Genomic DNA, 22,286 nt, shown 5'->3' with positions numbered 1-22,286 from the left:
ACTGGCATCAGGAAACACTTGTCCTCTTTCCTGACAAATCTTACCCATGTATGTCTCAAGGTATGTATACTTAAAGGTGTGTGAGTGTGTATGCATTCCAAAGCGTGTGTACGCAAACCGAGTCGTGTTTATTTCTCAACGTACGTACACCGAGACCTGTGTATCTCCTGTATACACACACAAGATGTGTGTATACACCCTGTAAGACAGCTATGGCTCTATCATCTAAATTGACTTATTCTTAACCCCTGCTTTTCAGTTTTTAATACCGAATCAGATTGTAATAATGTTGGTAGAATTACCGACAATTACCGACAATATGGAGAGCGAAACGTTGCCACAATAAAATGTCACATTAGTTGCACTTGTGTCTTTTTACTTTACAATACCGAATCAATATTTTCTGCAGACTACGAAAAATAAAAATGAACTGTATTTAGTGGTAACGAAAACAACAAATGAACTCGTGAAGGGACGCAAAGGTGGACAGAATTTAAACAGGAGTAAGAATCAGGAAGGTGAAATTTGAGAGGCTTGGTGATCTCTTTCCAGGTGTATGAGTTCACTTGGAGGGCAGGAAATGTCCCTCTCAGGGCCGACTTTGATGCCATTCCCACAGAGACCTCTACCCATTCCCTACAATTCCATACCATTCCACACCCCTTCCTGAAAATAAAGAATTTCTTTTTCGTGCGCGGCATGAAAAGGGAAAGTTGTGTAAATTTAGTAAGGGAATATAAGAGGCACTGTTTAATTTTATTGGGTTTTCTTGAATTAAGGTCCACGTAATATACTAGATATATGTGCCCGTAACACCTATGTAGCCTCGAGACCATTTTACAAAATTGCACTAATATTTTGAAAGCCTAAACATAAATAATAGTAATGTTTTTAATATAACATTTATATTTATGTCGTGGGTCTTAGACAGAACTTGCGGTTATAGCTTATAAAACCCAAACAATGGACTTTATACACTGACTTGATAGAGGCGCTGTGTGGGCAAAATATTGTCCATAATAAAGGTCTCCACTGACTCACAGGCGCAGTGAACCTTTGTCATGTGAATGTTGTGGGACGCAGCAAGAGATGGGAGACTTAGGTCTCGAGACACTCCCTAGACAGGGAGCCAAGGCCGGGTCACCACTCTTGGAAAAGACCCGGGCCGGAGAGTACCGGCGGATAAAAAAAAAAAACGCAGCAAGAGGCATGGCAGGAAGGTGGGGCAATGATATGTATACTGGGAAAAAACCCAGAGGGGGAACTGTGAAGAAGCAATATTAAAGGGGAAAGAGATTAACTACTTTGGTAAGACCAGCCCACGAGTATTATTGACCTGAAGTTGTACTTTTCTAGCTGTTAGGCGCGGATGATGATGATGATTATGATAATAATAATAATAATAATAATAATAATAATAATAATAATAATAATAATAATAATAATTATTATTATTATTATTATTATTATTATTATTGTTGTTGTTGTTGTTGACGTTATTATATTTACGTGGAATCGCTAAGCTCGTAGGTATGAAACAGCGCCTGGAATATGGGAGTTAATCCAAGGAAAAGTAGAGCAGCTCCGAGTCACTGGATCAAGAACACTTTCCGGGCATCAATGCAGCCTCACTTGAAGAATTTTAAGACATAAAAAAGCCTAAATAAAACAGAAAGCAATTTTGGGACCAAAATAAAATGCATAATATATGTGTAATAAAGTAAGAACCTCCGGGAGCAGGAGCACCTGAGGAAAAAATTAATGAGAATATATATAGAAATAAAGATGGTTAAAAGAAGTGAGAGAAAACGTAGAGAGGGAAAAAAAAAATCTTTACAACCTTGAGCCAAGATAAACGTGTGAGTGTGTACACCTGAGTGTGTGCACTGTGTACACATGATGTGTACACCTTTGTGAACATCTGAGAGTGTATACCTGCTTACTGCATTGTCTTTCTTGTACCTAGAGTCTGCGTCATATATATATATATATATATATATATATATATATATATATATATATATATATATATATATATATATATATATATATATATATATATATATATATATATATATATTACAATATTTTTGATTGTTAGTTTACAGGTGACGTGTGCTCTTAATAACTCACCTACAGTCTTAACTGTAACTAACCCCCTCGCAGTTATTATATTTCCTTAACTTCACTAAAGCGAAGTGTGTAACCAAATCATAATTAATACGGGAGGAGGTGTTGGTAATTAACTATGTCAATATATCTTAGGCTGAAGCTCTAATGCTGTGGGAGAGTCTTGGAAGCTGACAGCTCGACACCATTAGCATATGTTGTTGCTGCCTCTCGGCTAATCTCTACGTATCATCATCATTACCATAATTACTCATACTTGTAATGGGCTCCTGTTTGGTCAGACGCCAGCTGACTGCTTTCTAACATTATTACTAGTGCTGCTGGAGGCCGCTGTGGTCTTATATCTTAATGGATTCGAGAAGTTATTAGTCTCCAGCAAAAGTAATTGGTTCTCCTCATTACATGGACTGTTATTCCCTAGTAAAGTCTAGTGTTATTTCTCACTGCAAGGATTGTACGTTCTCTTATGAAGTTAGCGTTATTTCTCATTAAGGAGGGTAAATGCGAGCGTTATTTCATATTGCAAGAAGTCTTATCTCTTAAACTAATAATAATAATAATAATAATAATAATAATAATAATAATAATAATAATAATAATAATAATAATATCTTTATTTCTACAAGTATACATGTACAAGGTATACAGTCCATAACTGACATCAGTGACATACTACTATATAGAAAGCCGCTTGTTATGCAGAGCATTTAGGGCAAACTAGGTCAGTTTTGTCCCAGGATGCGACCCATACCAGTCGACTAACACCCAGGTACCCATTTTACTGATGGGTGAACATAGACAACCGATGTAAGGAAACACGCCCAATGTTTCTACCCCTCGCTGAGAATCGAACCCGGACACTCGCCGCGAGCAGCGAGAGCTTTAGCCACCACGCCACGGGGCATCCTGGTTTAAAGAAATTTTGTATCCCAAGATGAGAAATGTTATTTCTCCAGGACAACTGACTGACGTCTCAGGTAAAACAATTAAATGTAGCTGTGAAAATTCTTATCGTGCCGGGACTTGACGGGCCTCGACGAACCGAAACGTTGCAAAGTTTTCAAGTCATATATATATATATATATATATATATATATATATATATATATATATATATATATATATATATATATATATATATATATATATATATATATATATATATATATATGGAAGCTATATAAGGGGTCCGGCCAGCACCTCACTATCAGATCCCACAACGGTTAAACACGTGACGCGCGGCGAGCCAACTTGGATAGGTCCTTTGCACAACTCACCCCCAAGCTATTCTACCCAAGAAAATTTAAAAATTATTTGTCCAGTGTATTATTAAATTCTTCCCAAATTCTATTAATTATAAATGTATCTAATTTATATAAACCAAAGGAAATATTCATATTATTGCCAAAACTGCTTTTTATGAAACATTTTACAAGGAATCTTATATATATATATATATATATATATATATATATATATATATATATATATATATATATGTTTCTATATATATATATATATATGTCCTGCCGAATAGGTAAATCTGGTCAATTAGCAAGAACTCATTTTCTCTTATATATTTAAAGATAGATTTTTTCAATGATATCAGTATAAAAATTAATGATTTTATTTCAAAAGAAACTTAGGAAACTTACATAAACTTATTATAACAAGCCCAATTTAATTTAGCCTAATCTAACTAAATATATTTTATGGAATAGTAGCATTCAATTCTCCAATACGCTGTAAATGTGCATGAAACGGACTAACTAATGTCCTTTTAATAAATAAAGCTGGATGATAAAAACAAATTCCCTGTATGATTATCAATCATACTCATTTTAATTTGTTTACCATCTAATTATCATTATCAATCATACTTGGTTTAATTCGTTTATCATCTCATAATAGTTTAGTAAGTATTCCAAAATGTATTTAGTTTTCAAAGAGTTTATTTAAATCATGTATATAATGCCCAGCACACGGCTAAATTACCTCGTACTATTTGTTATATTTGTATTATATATTTTTCAACAACACACGGGAAGTTGATGAAGACAGGAGGTACGTGTTTAGTGACTAAAATATCTAGAGAAAAAATTGTTTACTAGTAAAACTAAAATATAAAAGTGTTGGGTATGCGAGAGAAGAAAGTGTTCAGGGTAGCATAGACCTGTGCGCTATAATATATACATATTATCTCTCTCCTTTTGTAAAAGCAGTGGCTTCGTCTTCGCGGAAATGCATAAGTATTGGTGCCCCTTTTTTCAAATGGAAAACACTGATGGAGCCTGAGTGGTTCATCAATGTCAAAGGTGGAGGCATTCTTTGCAAAATTCTTCCATCTGTGAATAAATTGTTTTGCGCGCAAGACCGGCTGGAAATGCTTTGTGAGGAAGAATTTCCAATAACTGGAAAAGATCTTCCATCGTCCAGGAGGGAAGGGTCATCTTGTGTACTGCTTAAATGATATCGGAATTCCTTCTACGCTCGCATTTGTTGATGCTCCAGTAATGTGATGCTTTCCATGTGCATATATAATCCAGACACGCCAAACAAGTAACAGGAATTGAAATCAGACATAAGTTATGTGCTGGAAGGTTCAGTAAGGAACTAAACCCATTAGGATTATAAAGAAATCTATATATTCGTGTAGACGAAGTCGTGCATGTTTTCTTTTTAAGGTTATAGAGGACAGACAATCACAAACGAGTTTCCCTTTCCATTTGCAAGGAAGAAAAATTAAATCACACTTGCATATTGATCCCACCACTCGGGGCCGTAAATCACACGTCCTGCCACACAAATATTATTCTTCTCCTGAGCAAACCTTTGTCGCCACTCGGGAAAATTCTCACTGTCTAGCCGGTTATCTCAAACATCATCCTGATCTCTGCGTATATCTAAAAATACTTTGTTAAATTAAGTTAGGGTGAAGGCTAACGGGATGCATTCACTGGAATATTGAGGTAGCAGTAGAGGGATCCAGGGGAAATAAACACATGTAGAACAATCTTTTATTGAGCAACGTTTCGCTCTGTATAGAGCTTTAAGAAGTCACAGAGCGAAACGTTGTTCCACTAAAAAGTATGTTCTGCAACGTGTCTCTCCTCTACAGTCGGCAGAATACGTTCAGATAGAACCTCCTATGATGTGAGTTAGGTAAGAGAACACTGCTAATTAAGTTGCTCTACAGAACTCAGTACAAGTCCAACATTCTTCTCGGGCATTGTTATAATTATTATCTGAAATATTTGTAAATAAATTCGCAATGATCGTAGGAATAATAAGAAATGGACTGAGTTGCGTCACGGCAGAGGAAAGTTTAATTTCTTCTTCCGGAGTGTAAGATCAGTCGATGGAAGAGTAAGATGCAGCACAACTCTCTCTCTCTCTCTCTCTCTCTCTCTCTCTCTCTCTCTCTCTCTCTCTCTCTCTCTCTCTTAAACCGTAAAAGCAATAACTGTGAGACAGCCAAGGTAAAGATAAAATATACAGTCTGTAGAGAGGCCAAACTTTTACTGACACAAAAGCCATAAGAGACGCGGTTCTCTCTTCAGCATCGAGACTCACCAGGAGAGGGTTATTACCGTGAGAGAGGGTCACCAAAAGAGGAATCATCACCGTGAGAGAGGGGTCACCAGGAGAGGGTCATCACCGTGAGAGAGGGATCACCAAGAGAGGGTCAGTACCGTGAGAGAGGGTCACCAGGAGAGGGTCATAACCGTGAGAGAGGGATCACCAAGAGAGGGTCAGTACCGTGAGAGAGGGTCACCAAGAGAGGGTCATTACCGTGAGAGAGGGGTCAACAAGAGAGGGTCACCCTCATAAAAGGGGTGACCACCCTAACAGAGGGTCACCAAGAGAGGTCATTACCGTGAGAGAGGGGTCACCAAGAGAGGGTCATTACCTTGAGAGAGGGGTCACCAAGAGAGGGTCACCCTCATAAAAGGTGTGACAACCCTCAGAAAGGATCACCACCCTGAGAGAGAGGTCAACACCCTGAGAGAGAGATCACCACCCTGAGAGAGATAGGTCACCACCCTGAGAGAGAGATCACCACCCTGAGAGAGAGAGAGGTCACCACCCTGAGAGAGAGAGGTCAACACCCTGAGAGAGAGGTCAACACCCTGAGAGAGAGGTCAACACCCTGAGAGAGAGGTCAACACCGTGAGAGAGAAGTCACCACCCTGAGAGAGAGGTCACCACCCTGAGAGAGAGGTCAACACCCTGAGAGAGAGGTCAACACCCTGAGAGAGAAGTCACCACCCTGAGAGAGAGATCACCACCCTGAGAGAGAGAGAGGTCACCACCCTGGGAGAGAGAGGTCAACACCCTGAGAGAGAGGTCAACACCCTGAGAGAGAGGTCAACACCCTGAGAGAGAGGTCAACACCCTGAGAGAGAAGTCACCACCCTGAGAGAGGGTCAGGTTGTAAACATCGATATCAAGACATAAACTTGCCGTAGTCAATACGAAACCACGAACCAAGGAAAGATACAGAAGCGACTGTTAAGTAAAAAGGAAAGAAATGAAAGCAACTGCTTAGGAGTGGTGAAAGAGTGCAGATGCAAGATATCTGGAGGAGACCCACCTTAATATACCAGTCTTTTGTTAAGAGATGATTCAGTGTTGCACACAGTAACCAGTTAAGAATTGCTTTGAATCATCGTACACTTAATCTCTGCCGTCGACCATTTTCGTGTTTTCTGTTTCTGGTAACATTTTCGCCAGAAGCAAGGGATTATCACAGTCACCTGCTAACATTATCGCCAGAAGCAAGGGATTAGCACAGTCACCTGCTAACATCGTCGCCAGGAGCAAGGGATTAGCACAGTCACCTGCTAACATTATCGCCAGAAGCAAGGGATTAGCACAGTCACCTGCTAACATCGTCGCCAGGAGCAAGGGATTAGCACAGTCACCTGCTAACATTATCGCCAGGAGCAAGGGATTATCACAGTCACCTGCTAACATTGTCGCCAAGAGCAAGGGATTATCACAGTCACCTGCTAACATTGTCGCCAAGAGCAAGGGATTATCACAGTCACCTGCTAACATTGTCGCCAGGAGCAAGGGATTATCACAGTCACCTGCTAACATTGTCGCCAAGAGCAAGGGATTATCACAGTCACCTGCTAACATTGTCGCCAGGAGCAAGGGATTATCACAGTCACCTGCTAACATTGTCGCCAGGAGCAAGGTATTATCACAGTCACCTGCTAACATTGTCGCCAGGAGCAAGGGATTAGCACAGTCACCTGCTAATATTGTCGCCAGGAGCAAGGTATTATCACAATCACCTGCTAACATTGTTGCCAGGAGCAAGGTATTATCACAGTCACCTGCTAACATTGTCGCCAGGAGCAAGGGATTAGCACAGTCACCTGCTAATATTGTCGCCAGGAGCAAGGTATTATCACAATCACCTGCTAACATTGTCGCCAGGAGCAAGGGATTAGCACAGTCACCTGCTAATATTGTCGCCAGGAGCAAGGTATTATCACAATCACCTGCTAACATTGTCGCCAGGAGCAAGGGATTATCACAGTCACCTGCTAACATTGTCGCCAAGAGCAAGGGATTAGCACAGTCACCTGCTAATATTGTCGCCAGGAGCAAGGGATTATCACAGTCACCTGCTAACATTGTTGCCAGGAGCAAGGGATTAGCACAGTCACCTGCTAACATTGTCGCCAGGAGCAAGGGATTAGCACAGTCACCTGCTAACATTGTCGCCAGGAGCAAGGGATTATCACAGTCACCTGCTAACATTGTCGCCAGGAGCAAGGGATTATCACAATCACCTGCTAACATTGTCGCCAGGAGCAAGGGATTATCACAATCACCTGCTAACATTGTCGCCAGGAGCAAGGGATTATCACAATCACCTGCTAACATTGTCGCCAGGAGCAAGGGATTATCACAATCACCTGCTAACATTGTCGCCAGGAGCAAGGGATTATCACAATCACATCTTTAAAAATAGAGCATCTGTTATGAAATGAATACTACTGATTGTGTTCCATCTTTCGGTCACTAACTTGGTATGAAGCACCCGATGCGTTAGAAATAATAACGATACTGTAGTAATTTTTGACTTGTAGAATGAGACACTTATGCAACACATGGGAATCTTTGTCGAGAAAAAGTTTCGCCACACATTGGCTTCATTAGTCCAGTACAAAGAAGAACGGTGTAAAGAGAGCAATAGTAGTTTGAGGTAATCAGTCCCTCAGCCTGGAATCGATGTATTCAGCCCATCAGTTTTGAAGAAAGTGCAGCATAATAGTGGGAGAAGTGGTTTATATACAGTAGTCAGGTAAGTGGAAGCAGGAGGAGGCGGGATCACAGTGGAACCATCCACTAGTGAAAGTAGGTCTTCGTCCAGAGGTTGAACAAGTGCTGACGAATTCTTTGTATCAAGATCCAATGATGTTACAGTGTCTGACAGATGTCATAAATGTTTTTTGGCTAAATGGGCTGATTCTGTTTGATTTCCGGTATCAACATATGCATATCTTAATATGCAATAAAAATTACAGTAAATAGTTGATGTCACAATATGTGAAATAACCACAGCTGAAAAATAGTGAAATTCCAAGCGCTTTTGTGATTTCTTACATTCTCAGTTTGAGAAATCACAAAATTCACCATTTTTTACTGTGGTTATTTTGCACATATTAATATATTAAAAGTTAGCACACGGAACATAATCTCACCATCATAATATAAGACTTACTTATCGCAGACAGATAATAGGCCTACTGAATAGACCTATTCAGTAGGCTTATTAAGTAATAAAAATCCTTTTTTTTAACTTCTCAGATAAAAAGTTCACACGACTTCGCCATTTCTCAGTGTTACGAACTTTATAATGAGGTTAACTTTTCACGGATCATCATAAGTTCTCGATCTTATTTTTCAGATCCTCACTCTGCCTGTATATTCCCACATTTCCTACTCATTTTCTACACACGTGAAAAGTTTGGTCACCAAGATTAATATCTTATTTCATAGTGTTCATTCTGCCTACGTATTACTATTTTGTAACTTACTAAACTTTATACTTTTAATGCCCATCACTTCAGTTATGTGGAAAAATGGACACTAATGCAGTATAATGTGATCTTTTATCTCCAACGACAATTCTGTATTCAGTATGAGTCTAGTCTGCGATAAGTAAGGCTTACATTATGATGTTGTGCTTCGTGTGCTGTCTTCACTTAATCATCTAGGGACTTGTTTCCACCAGTCTTCGTGGCACACAAGACGAAACCTTTAAACAGAACACAAATTCCTCTGCTAGAAACTGTTACGAAAGCTACTGAACTATGAACTATATTTTGACATTAAAGTGAGAACTAATGAATAAAAGACCAAGCTAACCAGGTCTAGTTGCACTCCAAATTCCGGAACAGTTTGCGACTTGTATGCCTAAGTCAGAAATGTTGTCACCAATGAGCATGTGCCAGAACACTTTTTAATTTTGTCATAAAGCCTTTTCAAACTTCTTTTCACTTATATTTTTGAGCAAAGCTTTCATTTTAAATAACCTTAGCTATTAATTATTGTTCATAAAAAAATCACAAAAACTGAAACGTATGGTTGAGCAATTAGTTACGTTTGTATTATTTATCAATATACTATTATGCTGCTGTTTGAACATTCTGTTTTTTCTTGCAGGCGTTGTGGATCGACAGACGGTAGTGAAGGACTTGGAGAACACTATCTCCAGTCTCTTCACCTACCTTACATCAAACTCTCCAGTGCCACAGCAGTTCACAGCATCGGGAGATTTTCGGCTCAATTCAGATGACGAAACACGACTATCACGAGAACTAACACCCGCTGAATCAGTGGGATCCGTCTCTCGCGAAGTGGTTTACCCTGTGGCATTCCGTCCAGTGTCAGAGGCGGACTCGACCTCAAGAAGTCATCTCATAACTCCTCAAGGGGCTTTCCACACCCTCTCTGAAACAGGTCTTCCCCCTCCAGTCCCTAGACGAGGTCCACCGAGAGATTCTCCCTCCAACTTTGACTTGTTCTCTACTTCAAGTACAAGATACTCTCCAGCAACTCGCTGTTCCATCCTCAGTAAAGCCTCGCCATCGCCCTCAAGATGGTTCACTGAATCTCCATTTGGTTTAAGAGACAGAAAATCTTTAATGAGCTCAGTTAATTCTAAAGGATCAAGTGACATAGAACTCGTTAATCTTTTCAGAAGTGAAAATGTCAATGATGCATTATCGCGCTCTTTTTGTAGTTCTAATGAGAAAATAAGAACCTTAGACTATGAAAGCAGACTCGCCAAAACATCAGAATTAGAATCTGTGCCGAGTGTTTTTACCTCTTCTCCAGGTAAAAACAGACACTACGAAGCCAGGAGACTTGGTGTTCATCTCTCCAGTGATCCCTCATTAAATTTTAGCGTAAAATCAACTTCCACGGGGAAAAGGTTTTTAAGCAGCCCGCATGAATCAACCTTAAGAAGAACTCCAGAACAATACCAAACGAATAGCGAAACTCAGCTAGATGTTAGGTTAGCAGAGATAAGAGAACCGACCTGTCGGGATCTACCGCAACACACACGATCATCTCCCGCTGCTCGTGTGTCTGTCCAGTCCTTACCTTTAAGATCTCACGACAGAGTGAGAAACCCTGACCACCACTACTCTGAGATTGACCTTTATGAACCTGATCAAAACAATGACAGCGCAGCATCGCCAAATACAACTACTACACCGCTTTCAGCGCCTCCTCCTGTACCTCCTCATGGTGAAGGTAAGTCCTCACGCAACACTGTTAAATACATTCTGGACACATTGTACTGTACTCTGTGTGTAGTGTTAAACATCCTGAGGGGTCAGTCAGCTAGATACTCCGGCCTCCGTGTGTTAATAGTGTGCCAGAAAAACTATCTTCATGTACTAACTTTATATACCAAATTAATTCTGGGAATTTAAGAGTATATACTGCAGAGGATAAAGGTAAGTGGTAAACCAGTAATATATTAACATTGTGCTAACAATAACTAATTCACAAAAATGAAAGGAAGAGTGAATTACACCTCGCATCTCTACTTCTCCAACGTCTAAAACATCAGTGCAACTAATGTGACATTTTATTGTGGCAACGTTTCGCTCTCCAGGAGCTTTATCAAGCCATTACCGTAATGGCTTGATAAAGCTCCTGGAGAGCGAAACGTTGCCACAATAAAATGTCACATTAGTTGCACTTGTGTCCTTTTACTTTACATATTGTCGGTAATTCTACCAACTTTATTACAGTGTAAAACATCACCAAAGTACAAATCTCATTTCGCCCCTCAGACACATGTCCTTTCCAAACATTTTCCTTTTCCTGTCTTTGGTCCAGGTCCTTTACCTCGTATCTGTTATTCCCCCTTCGTACAGTTCCTTAATCTCCTGTTCCCTCATAATTGTCCCCGACATAATTGTCCAGAACCGGTATTGTAAAAAAAAATTATGTTCTTCACTTTGGTAAATCATTGGCGTAGTAACACTGAATTTATATGACCTATAGAAAGTCCCTCCCAATTATTGGAAATCTAAAAAGTCGGAGATTGAATATATGAGCCGTAGGGCCAAAGTTTTGGAGCTCAGTGGAGCGTCATCACCAAGAAGAGAAGCTCAAAACCTTCCTCATAATTATATTACTCTTTCCACCTAAATTTCACTTTTTTTTTTTTTTTCATACCGTTCCCTCGGTCATTTTTTTTCCACATTGATTTCCTTTTTATTTTCTTTTTCAAAATTGTTTTCCTCGGTCATGTTTTTTTTTCCACATCGTTTCCCCTCGGTCATGTTTTTTTTTCCACATCGTTTCCCCTCGGTCATGTTTTTTTTCCACATCGTTTCCCCTCAGTCATGTTTTTTTTTCACATTGTTTCCCCTCAGTCATGTTTTTTTTTCCACATCGTTTCCCCTCGGTCATGTTTTTTTTCCACATCGTTTCCCCTCGGTCATGTTTTTTTTTTCACATTGTTTCCCCTCAGTCATGTTTTTTTTTCACATTGTTTCCCCTCAGTCATGTTTTTTTTTCACATTGTTTCCCCTCAGTCATGTTTTTTTTCACATTGCTTCCCCCAGTCATGTTTTTTTGTCACATTCTCTCAGTCATGGTTTTTCCACATTATTTCCCCTCGGTCATGTTTTTTCCACATTATTTCCCCTCGGTCATGTTTTTTCCACATTATTTCCCCTCGGTCATGTTTTTTCCACATTATTTCCCCTCGGTCATGTTTTTTCCACATCATTTCCCCTCGGTCATGTTTTTTCCACATCATTTCCCCTCGGTCATGTTTTTTCCACATCATTTCCCCTCGGTCATGTTTTTTCCACAATGTTTCCCGTCGGTCATGTTAATTATAAAGAGAGACACCTATGCAAAATATAGTACGTAATTTCAGTTAACCAGATATAATGTATAATTCCCGTCAACCGGACATAATGTGTGACGAAGACTCACGTACAACGAGGCCCACATCCGTTATAGGAAAGAGGATCTAAATTGACGGCTAGATATATAACTCCCGGTCCATCCCTTCCCCCCCCCCCTCTCAGTGTTCCTGTGTCCATATGGGTTTATGTAAACCATCTTATGGTAATTGCTGTAGTCAACACTACAGGTCTTCTTGAAGCAAGTGTGTAGCTCTTACTGTAAATGCAACGAGTTTACTTTAAATCACCATTTCAGGGATAAGACCATAACTGATGGAAGTGCACCTGTGTATTGCAGCCACGTGCAGTCGTGAGGCTTTGAACTTAACAACTACCTTAAATTTTACTCTGTGGTAGAGGCTTATGTACAGGCGTAATGGAAACAGACCACAGGGACCACTTATAAATCGTAATGATCCTGCCAGAGGTAATTGCTTCAACTCGATAACCAACTAATTTCGTAGTTGGAGCAGAAAGTTTGCAGGTATTGTTGTCCCAGGGGCTGTTAACTAATTTAGCTCACTTCCCTCCTCACCACCATTAATATCAATCGGGCGTCGAAGCAGCAGCCTCCCTGGAGTTTGTGAAGTTAGTGAGGTGTTGGAGGTAGTGGTGCAGGTGGGGTGTTGGAAGTAGTGTTGGAGGTGGGGCGTTGGTGGTAGTAGTTAGAGGTGAAAGTGCTGCTGGTAGTATTGGAAGCATGATGTTGGAACTGAGGTGTTGGTGGTAGTGTTATAGAGGCAAGATGTTGGAATTGAGGTGGTGGTGGGGGTGGTAGTGTTACAGATGCAAGATGTTGGATCTGAGGTGTTGGTGGTAATATTAGGGACAGGGTGTTGGAACTGAGGTGTTGGTTTTGGTACCGGAGAAGTGCTGGTGGAGGTAGGGTGTTGGAGGTGAGGTGTTGGTAATACTGGAGGTAGTGAAGTGTTGGTTGTATTGAAGGTGAGATTTATCCTCCGTTACGAAATATATCAGAGTTTTCTTTAACAAGTTCAATGTGTCCTCCGTAAGAGAGATCAGTGGAGGGAAGCGAGTATAAACGCTTCCTGGTAATCATAAACCCTTTAAGTTACACGAGTTTTCCTAAAGATTCATGAACCTACCATCCCTCTTAAGACCCTTGACCTTACGCACTGGGAACCCTCACGGGCTTACTCACCAGGCACCTACTTGAATTATAAGGTGCACGCGACATCAAAGTTAAAAGTACGGACCTTGTCATTTTTCACCTAACTGCTGTTTATCAACGTAGCCACAACTCAGGCCTCGCCTTGCTGCCACACAAATTCTCAGACAACATAACTTCTTCATTCCCAGCATCAGTTTCGTGAACTTAGTAGAATTATGTTTTAATTTCAACTATTTCATTATCGGTGTTGGCAGCTATCATGGACTCGCCCACCATTGTATTAGCACACTTATACGTGAAACTAAATTTAGAGACTGAGCATTTTACATCCATCATTCCCACTATCATGCTAATGGTTGCAGTACCTGCATGATATATTAGTCATCTATCCTAGAAGATTTAACATACAGAATTGTTCTATTGATGCAAAACTGGTGGACTTAGTATTAAGTAAGTAAGTAAGTTTATTCATGTATACACAAATACAGTTACATAGAATTATCATACATAGCAGCATATGTGTAGAGAACCTAGGATAACCCAAAAAAGTCAGACAGAGTGACTTATTTCCATTGATGGTAGGAGAACCTGAGTGCGAGAGTAACTTACCTGTCACGACATTAGCGGATGGAGGATCGAACCTCCAACACTTCCTGTCCTGACTGACCTCACACAGTTTTAACGCTTCGTCACTGAAGTATCAGGTGAACCCGGAACAAGTGACCTCAGTGCCAGTGCCGGAAAAGCGCTAAATTTCCACCCTCCTTGTGAGAGGACAAATAATTTACATGTTCTGTGTTTCGTTCTCTGTTGTGGTTGAAAATTTAAACACGTGGGAAGACAACCGATCTTGCTTGTCAGAACCATATACTTTTATACAGTTCCAGTTTTATTCTTGAATTTGTATTGAAACGTCTACAAATAAAGATACCCAGATGTTGCACATGTGTCTAATTCTTAATCTTGTCGACATTTTATACCAGTCATGTTGGACTACGTGTGGCCAGTAGTAACAGCCTAGTTGATCAGGCCCTGATCCACCAAGAGGCCTGGTCATGGACCGGGCCGCGGGGGCGTTGATCCTCGGAATGACCTCCGGGTAGACTCCAGGTAGACCATATGGATCACTTGTGCTCCATGGTTTATGTATCAGCAACATAAAGCGTGTTGCTGACACATAATACATGTTTCAAACAAGTTTTTAGAATAACAAGGCAAACTAAAACAGCTTAATTTTCCTATCAAACCTCTGCATATATGTATGCGCATCAGATATGCATACGTAACTAATATATTCATTGCTGCATAGCTGTAATATGTGCAAACTTGTGATGACTGTATACACAGTTATAGTAGGTATATACACGTATCTCCATATAGAAACGATGGATTCATGTATACATAGATACCTCTGTAAAATATACATAGATACCTCTGTAAAATATACATAGATACCTCTGTAAAATATACATAGATACCTCTGTAAAATATACATAGATAAAGTATAAACAATTAGCTCTAACCTCCTCCTTTTGACGAGGCTAATTGGACGAAGTCAGTAAATGAAGTTTTAATTAAATACTCTTGAATCATGGAACAATTACTTTCGAGCAAAGAGTGAAGGGAATCCATCATGAGGGAAGTAGACAGGAAGGAGAATAAGCCGTGGATAACATGAGGTAAGATGGATTAGCGTGATGTTCACAATAGCCAACGTGAGAGATTAATTAAGGCAGGATCAAAGCCCTGGCCTGGCTGCACTGGCCCAACTAATCGTTACACATTGACGGCATACTGAAGGTTGCTTCCTGTCTTCCTGTCCTGCCTCTCTCCCACTCCTTCGTCCTGCCCACATGTCCTCCTTACCTTTCTCATGCCTTCTCTCTCTCTCTCTCTCTCTCTCTCTCTCTCTCTCTCTCTCTCTCTCTCTCTCTCTCTCTCTCTCTCTCTCTCTTTCTCTTTCAAGACTTTAATAACATGTTTAGGAGCAAAGTAATACAATTGATTGTAGTTTAATTGACATTTATTGACGTATAAATGTATAGCTGTGGGAATTTTCATTTTGATGTGTAAAAAATGCCTCTTTAACAGCTGTGGTCCAAAAGATGTGCCAAGCACAATCCAGGAGCTGTAGAACTCCAAATGCAGCCACCTCCAAGTGCTAAATTCTGGATAATCTGAATGACTGTAGGTTATCAGTCGTCCAGAAGACCTGATAGCTGCTCAAAGTGTACCTACTGTCTTTGTCTGGACAAAATATATCTATGTGGAATCAAATCTGATTCAGTCCCTTTATAAAAGCGCTGTGTGATACATATGGGTCATACATATGACTCACGAAATCGTAATGGCAAAATAATAATGATGTACTGAGTTCAGTCCAGAAGCTGTGTTGCGTTCACTCTATTAGCCACAATGATCCGGGTGTAGTAGTACGTAGTACGACTTTATCTAGGAAGTCACAGTGAGCCCCGTGTAGTGAGTACAATAGTATAAACCTTGATAATAGATACCGACAAATTGGTTTAAAAAGACACGTGAGTAAACACTAAGACATTTATGAGAAAAGGTTTCGGTCCTTGGACCTTGATCAAGGTCCAGGGATAAAATGTTTTCTAATATACCCCAGTGTTTGCTTACAAGTCTTTTTGAACCAGTAGTTACAATCCCTGCCTAGCAGCTACAACGACCCAGTCTAGGAAGTCGTACCAAACCCAGGAGACTACCACACACACACACTACAAAACTCTCATTGAGAAAGTGGGAAAAGTTTGTGCGGTGTTCGTCAGATGAATGGTGGCTGGGAGAGCCTCCGAGATGGGTCAACCCACGTCTTTCCCGAAGGAATTTCCTACACCCTACCTGTGATATACCCGCCACCGGTTTCGAGAGCTTTCCTAGCTTGGCAGCCCATGTATATATATATATATATATATATATATATATATATATATATATATATATATATATATATATATATATATATATATATTCAAAATGTCCCTCCCCCCAATTCAAAATTACCCCGCCGCTTTTTCCTGGTTGTCAAGCCTTGAATATAAAACTTTCAGATCACGTTTGAAAAATTGCGTAGAGGCCTCGAAGAAAATCATGATTGATTTCTTGCAGATCATTTAACCCAACGTTGAACAGAATGCTGGATGATGGTGAATGTTGGGGGTGTTTGTGAGGTGGAGGTTGCTGTGGTGGTGATCACTGGAGTGTTTGTGAGGTGGAGGTTGCTGTGGTGGTGATCACTGGAGTGTTTGTGAGGTGGAGGTTGCTGTGGGGGTGATCACTGGAGTGTTTGTGAGGTGGAGGTTGCTGTGGTGGTGATCACTGGAGTGTTTGTGAGGTGGAGGTTGCTGTGGGGGTGATCACTGGAGTGTTTGTGAGGTGGAGGTTGCTGTGGTGGTGATCACTGGAGTGTTTGTGAGGTGGAGGTTGCTGTGGGGGTGATCACTGGAGTGTTTGTGAGGTGGAGGTTGCTGTGGTGGTGATCACTGGAGTGTTTGTGAGGTGGAGGTTGCTGTGGTGGTGATCACTGGAGTGTTTGTGAGGTGGAGGTTGCTGTGGTGGTGATCACTGGAATGTTTGTGAGGTGGAGGTTGCTGTGGTGGTGATCACTGGAGTGTTTGTGAGGTGGAGGTTGCTGTGGTGGTGATCACTGGAGTGTTTGTGAGGTGGAGGTTGCTGTGGTGGTGATCACTGGAGTGTTTGTGAGGTGGAGGCTGCTGTGGTGGTGATCACTGGAGTGTTTGTGAGGTGGAGGTTGCTGTGGTGGTGATCACTGGAGTGTCTGTAAGGTGGAGGTCGTTCTTGTAGTGTGCCTCTGTTCTTTCAGTGGTCAGAGTCGTCCTCTTCAGGATTAATATTAAGATAAGATAGCCTTTATTCACGAAATCTACAAATAATTTTATATCCAGCAGTATAAATTTGTATTATGGTTCTGAAGTTAGGCATATAAAAATGTTATAATATGAAGATTTAGCCCAAAAGTCAATAAATTAAAAAAATATATTTTTTTTTTAGATTTTGCCGCCTAAGTGGCTAGTTTATTGTACACTCCGTGTCCATCCTATGGAGGGTAGCGAAAAACATGGATACACAAATGGCCGAGGAACTAGGAACCCAACAGGGTTTTCAGGGGAGAAACCGGATTTATATCTACAGTTCAAAATATTATTTATTTCCATTGTATATCTGGAGGCAGAGTATCCTTGGCATGCTTCCTCACCTCTGTACACATTCTCCTTTTTCTTTTCCGTTCTTCTTCTGAGTCTTAATAAATTTTATTTATCGTAGTGCATAAGGTGAAGGTGGATCTGTAGACCAGACCTTTCATATAGCCAGTTACCTGATTCTTCTAATGTCTATTTAGTATGAAAATGTTAAGGTGGTTTCTGAAATATTCGAAATGCAGATTATGGTGGTGGAAAGACAGACCAAGAGAGTGGTGCATACTCCAGCTGAGTACAAACTTGTGCCTTGTACAGAGTTTTTGTAGTCTCTACTTGTCGACCTCATCACTGAATGTTTCATGGCTGCTTTGCCATCAAAGTTTTACCACAAAATTCTACATATTCACAAAAGAGCCAAATTTCACCCCGCAGGATATAGTCTCTCTCTCTCTCTCTCTCTCTCTCTCTCTCTCTCTCTCTCTCTCTCTCTCTCTCTCTCTCTCTCTCTCTCTCTCTCTCTCTCTCTCTCTCTCTCTCTCTCTCTCTCTCTCTCCCCTGACACAGGTTTCCTTCGTTTAACCTGTTTACCCTCGCTCAATATAACAGCCATGTTGTTTGATCACCGGCCTCTCTCACGACCTAATAAAGCCAGTAATATGGAGTGTGAGCACCGGAAGCCTTTTGGAAATGGCTATGCATTCCCAGTGTGTTACATGTAGCATATATATATATATATATATATATATATATATATATATATATATATATATATATATATATATATATATATATATATATATATATATATATATATATATAATATATATATATGTCGTGCCGAATATGTAAAACTGGTCAATTAGCAAGAACTCATTTAAAATTAAGTCCTTTCTAAAATTTTCTCTTATACGTTTAAATGTTAATGTTAATGTTAATGCAAAAAATTTTAATTTTGCTCCAAAAGAATCTTAGAAAACTTACCTAACCTTATAATAACAAGAACAATTTATTTTAGCCTAACCCAATTAAATATATTTTAGATTTCTTTACAGTAATTTAATACTAAACAAACACAGTGAAATACATTTTTTTCGTTAGGTTCAGAATAATTTTGGCGAAATTATTGCATACACAAATTTTCACTTGTCCTATATGGCAAGATGAGCGTTGCTATTTAAGCCAAGATCTCAAATTCTGCCTATTCGGCACGACATATATATATATATATATATATATATATATATATATATATATATATATATATATATATATATATATATATATATATTATTGTGACGACGAACGAGTGGTATTGATCAATAACAACACTGCACTAGCCAAGTGCCACATCCAGTTCCGCTGGATGAGCTACTCTTAAGGATCGTATGGTTCCGTGGATAAGGGCGTCATGTGTTTTCGCCGACCATGAGGCAGGCCAAAGCAGCATTGTGACCACTCGTTCGTGGTCACAATAATATATATATATATATATATATATATATATATATATATATATATATATATATATATATATATAGATATATAAATAAATATTGCAATAAATAAATAAATATATATATAATATAATATATATATATATATATATATATATATATATATATATATATATATATATATATATATATATATATATATATTCATGCATGCAGCTCAGTGTATATACACACATACTACACAAACACACACACTCACAATCATTGTCAATTACATAACTACACACGAGGACGAAAAGTCTGAAAGTCTGTAAACAAATTCTTGCATCAAGTAATACAATTCACGGTTATGTTATTGTATTAAATTACAAGTTGAAATATTTAAAACAAAAGCTAAATATTCAGAGCAATTATACGCAGTTGTTCATTAATTTAGTCGCCAGACGTAATATTGTGTCGAGGTAAACGCATTTGTCCTTATATACTAGTATTTATTGTATGTCAAGTGTAAAAATGTAACTACAATGATTTATATGTAGTTCTAAGTCTACTGTATTTATTTGTAACTCGAAGAGTGATTCAAGGATTTATATGTAAGTGTGAGTGCGTTAGTAGTTTATATGTAACTCTGATGGTGGTAAGACACATATGCAACAGTTAGACAACTTTATTCCGAAAAGTTTCGCCTACACAGTAGGCTTCTTCAGTCGAATATAGAAAGTAGTCAGGAACAGTAGAGATGTGAAGACGATGTAATCAGTCCATCACCCTTGTAGTCGTAGAATTTGAGGTTGTCAGTCCCTCGGCCTGGAGAAGTTCAGTTCCATAGTCAGGAACTATCTGACTATGGAACTGAACTTCTCCAGGCTGAGGGACTAACAACCTCAAATTCTACGACTTCAAGGGTGATGGACTGATTACATCGTCTTCATATCTCTACTGTTCCTGACTACTTTCTATATTCGACTGAAGAAGCCTACTGTGTAGGCGAAACGTTTCGGAATAAAGTTGCCTAACTGTTGCCTATGTGTCTTACCTAACAACCTGTCGGTATTGTATACCACTTTGATGTTCAACCCTGATGGTGATCCAGGGATTTATACGTAACTCTAGAAGTTCTTTAAGAATTTATATGCAGCTATAAGACGGATTCAGGTATTTATATATATAACTCTAAGAATGCTTCATGGATTTCAATATATTTCAATGAATGCTCCAAAGATTCATATATAAATCAACGAGTGAACGTAAGAACATAAAAAAGGAGGAACACAGAAGCAGGCCTACTGGCCCATACTAGGCAAGTCCTTCTCAAAACCAAAACCACTAACGAATATATCTGCCCAACTTATTTGCAGTGCTACCGAGGAATAAGCTTTCATACCACTATAAAGCCAAGTTTTAGTCCCACTCAAAAGCGACGACCCTTTTTTTGTCCACGACATAAAAAAAATCACGGGATATACAGAGTTTTAAAAATAATGGGTTCAGTTTCAAAGCAGTATATACTGAAATTGGGGCCATCTTTTTAATACACACTGTGTATGGACCTAGAAGTATATTTCTCTCAGTGTATAAATAAAGGGGATGTAAATAGCGTACTAAAAATATCTAGCCAAGACAGGACTCGCAGCAGTGGTTTCAAGTTGGAGAAATTCAGATTCAGGAAGGATATAGGAAAGCACTGGTTTGGTAATAGAGTTGTGGATGAGTGGAACAAACTCCCGAGTGTAGTTATAGAGGCTAAAACGTTGTGTAGTTTTAAAAATAGGTTAGATAAATACATAAGTGGGTGTGGGTGGGTGTGAATTGGAACTGATTAGTTTGTGCTACTAGGTCAGATGCCGTGCTCCTTCGTTAAGTGAATGTGACCTGACCTAACTAGGTTAGGTCATTGGCTTAAGCTGGTAAGAGACTTGGACCTGCCTCGCATGGGCCAGTAGGCCTGCTGCAGTGTTCCTTCTTTCTTATGTTATGTTCTTACGTATATATGCTGAGATGAAGATTAAGAAATATATGCAACAGTTGGGTATCTTCATTGATGAAACGTTTCGCCTACACAGTAGGCTTCTTCAGTTAAATACAGAAGCAGCAGTAGCAATGAAATAAGGATGATGTAATCAGTCCCTGGTCTGGGACGACATCGTTCCAGACCATCGAGCAGAACTCCTCTCCAGGTTGAGGGACTGACCACCTCAGACACTTTTTTCTCCAAGGTTGACGGACTGATTACATCATCTTTAGTTCATTACTACTGCTGCTTCTGTATTTAACTGAAGGAGCCTACTGTGCAGGCGATACGTTTCATCAATAAAGATACCCAACTGTTGCACATATGCAACAGTTAGACAACCTGTCGGTATTGTATACCATTTTGATGTTCATCTTGTCAGACACTGCAACACGTGGCATCTTGGTACAGAAAACACCTTGGACAAGCTTTTCAAGTGAGAAGTGTTTGATCTGAGAGGGGCATGACCTCTCAGTGGCCTCTCACTACTACTACTACTACTACTACTACTACTACTACTACCACCCTGCACCTCTCCTTCCGACAGTATTTAAGTCTCCGCACTGTCGCTTGATCTTCAGATAGTTCCTGACTATGGAACTGAACTTCTCCAGGCCGAGGGACTGACAACCTCAAATTCTACGACTTTAAGGGTGATGGACTGATTACATCGTCTTCACATCTCTACTGTTCCTGCCTACTGTTGCACATATGTCTTAATCTTCAACTTGACCGTATTATATACCATTTTTAATATATATATATATATATATATATATATATATATATATATATATATATATATATATATATATATATATATATATATATATATATATATATATATATATATATATATATATATATATATATACTGAGAGTTGACTTAAATCTTTATTTTAAAGATTAATTTTA

The 22,286-nt window shown here is 39.3% G+C and overlaps 1 protein-coding gene across 1 annotated transcript in view; it reads left to right on the top strand.

Moving 5' to 3' along the window:
* The window catches only part of LOC128696090 (uncharacterized), a 58,999-nt gene extending 47,772 nt beyond the window's left edge, over positions 1-11,227 (top strand). The window contains exon 3 of the mRNA XM_053787152.2: positions 9,817-11,227. Within this exon, the coding sequence (XP_053643127.1) occupies positions 9,817-11,096 (1,280 nt within the window). The 3' untranslated portion in view covers positions 11,097-11,227. The remainder of the gene's footprint in view (positions 1-9,816) is intronic.
* Positions 11,228-22,286: the final 11,059 nt, after the last annotated feature.

Source organism: Cherax quadricarinatus, chromosome 48 (genome assembly GCF_038502225.1).
Source record: "Cherax quadricarinatus isolate ZL_2023a chromosome 48, ASM3850222v1, whole genome shotgun sequence".
Taxonomy (NCBI): domain Eukaryota; kingdom Metazoa; phylum Arthropoda; class Malacostraca; order Decapoda; family Parastacidae; genus Cherax; species Cherax quadricarinatus.
This window is presented reverse-complemented; position numbering and strand designations above follow the sequence as displayed.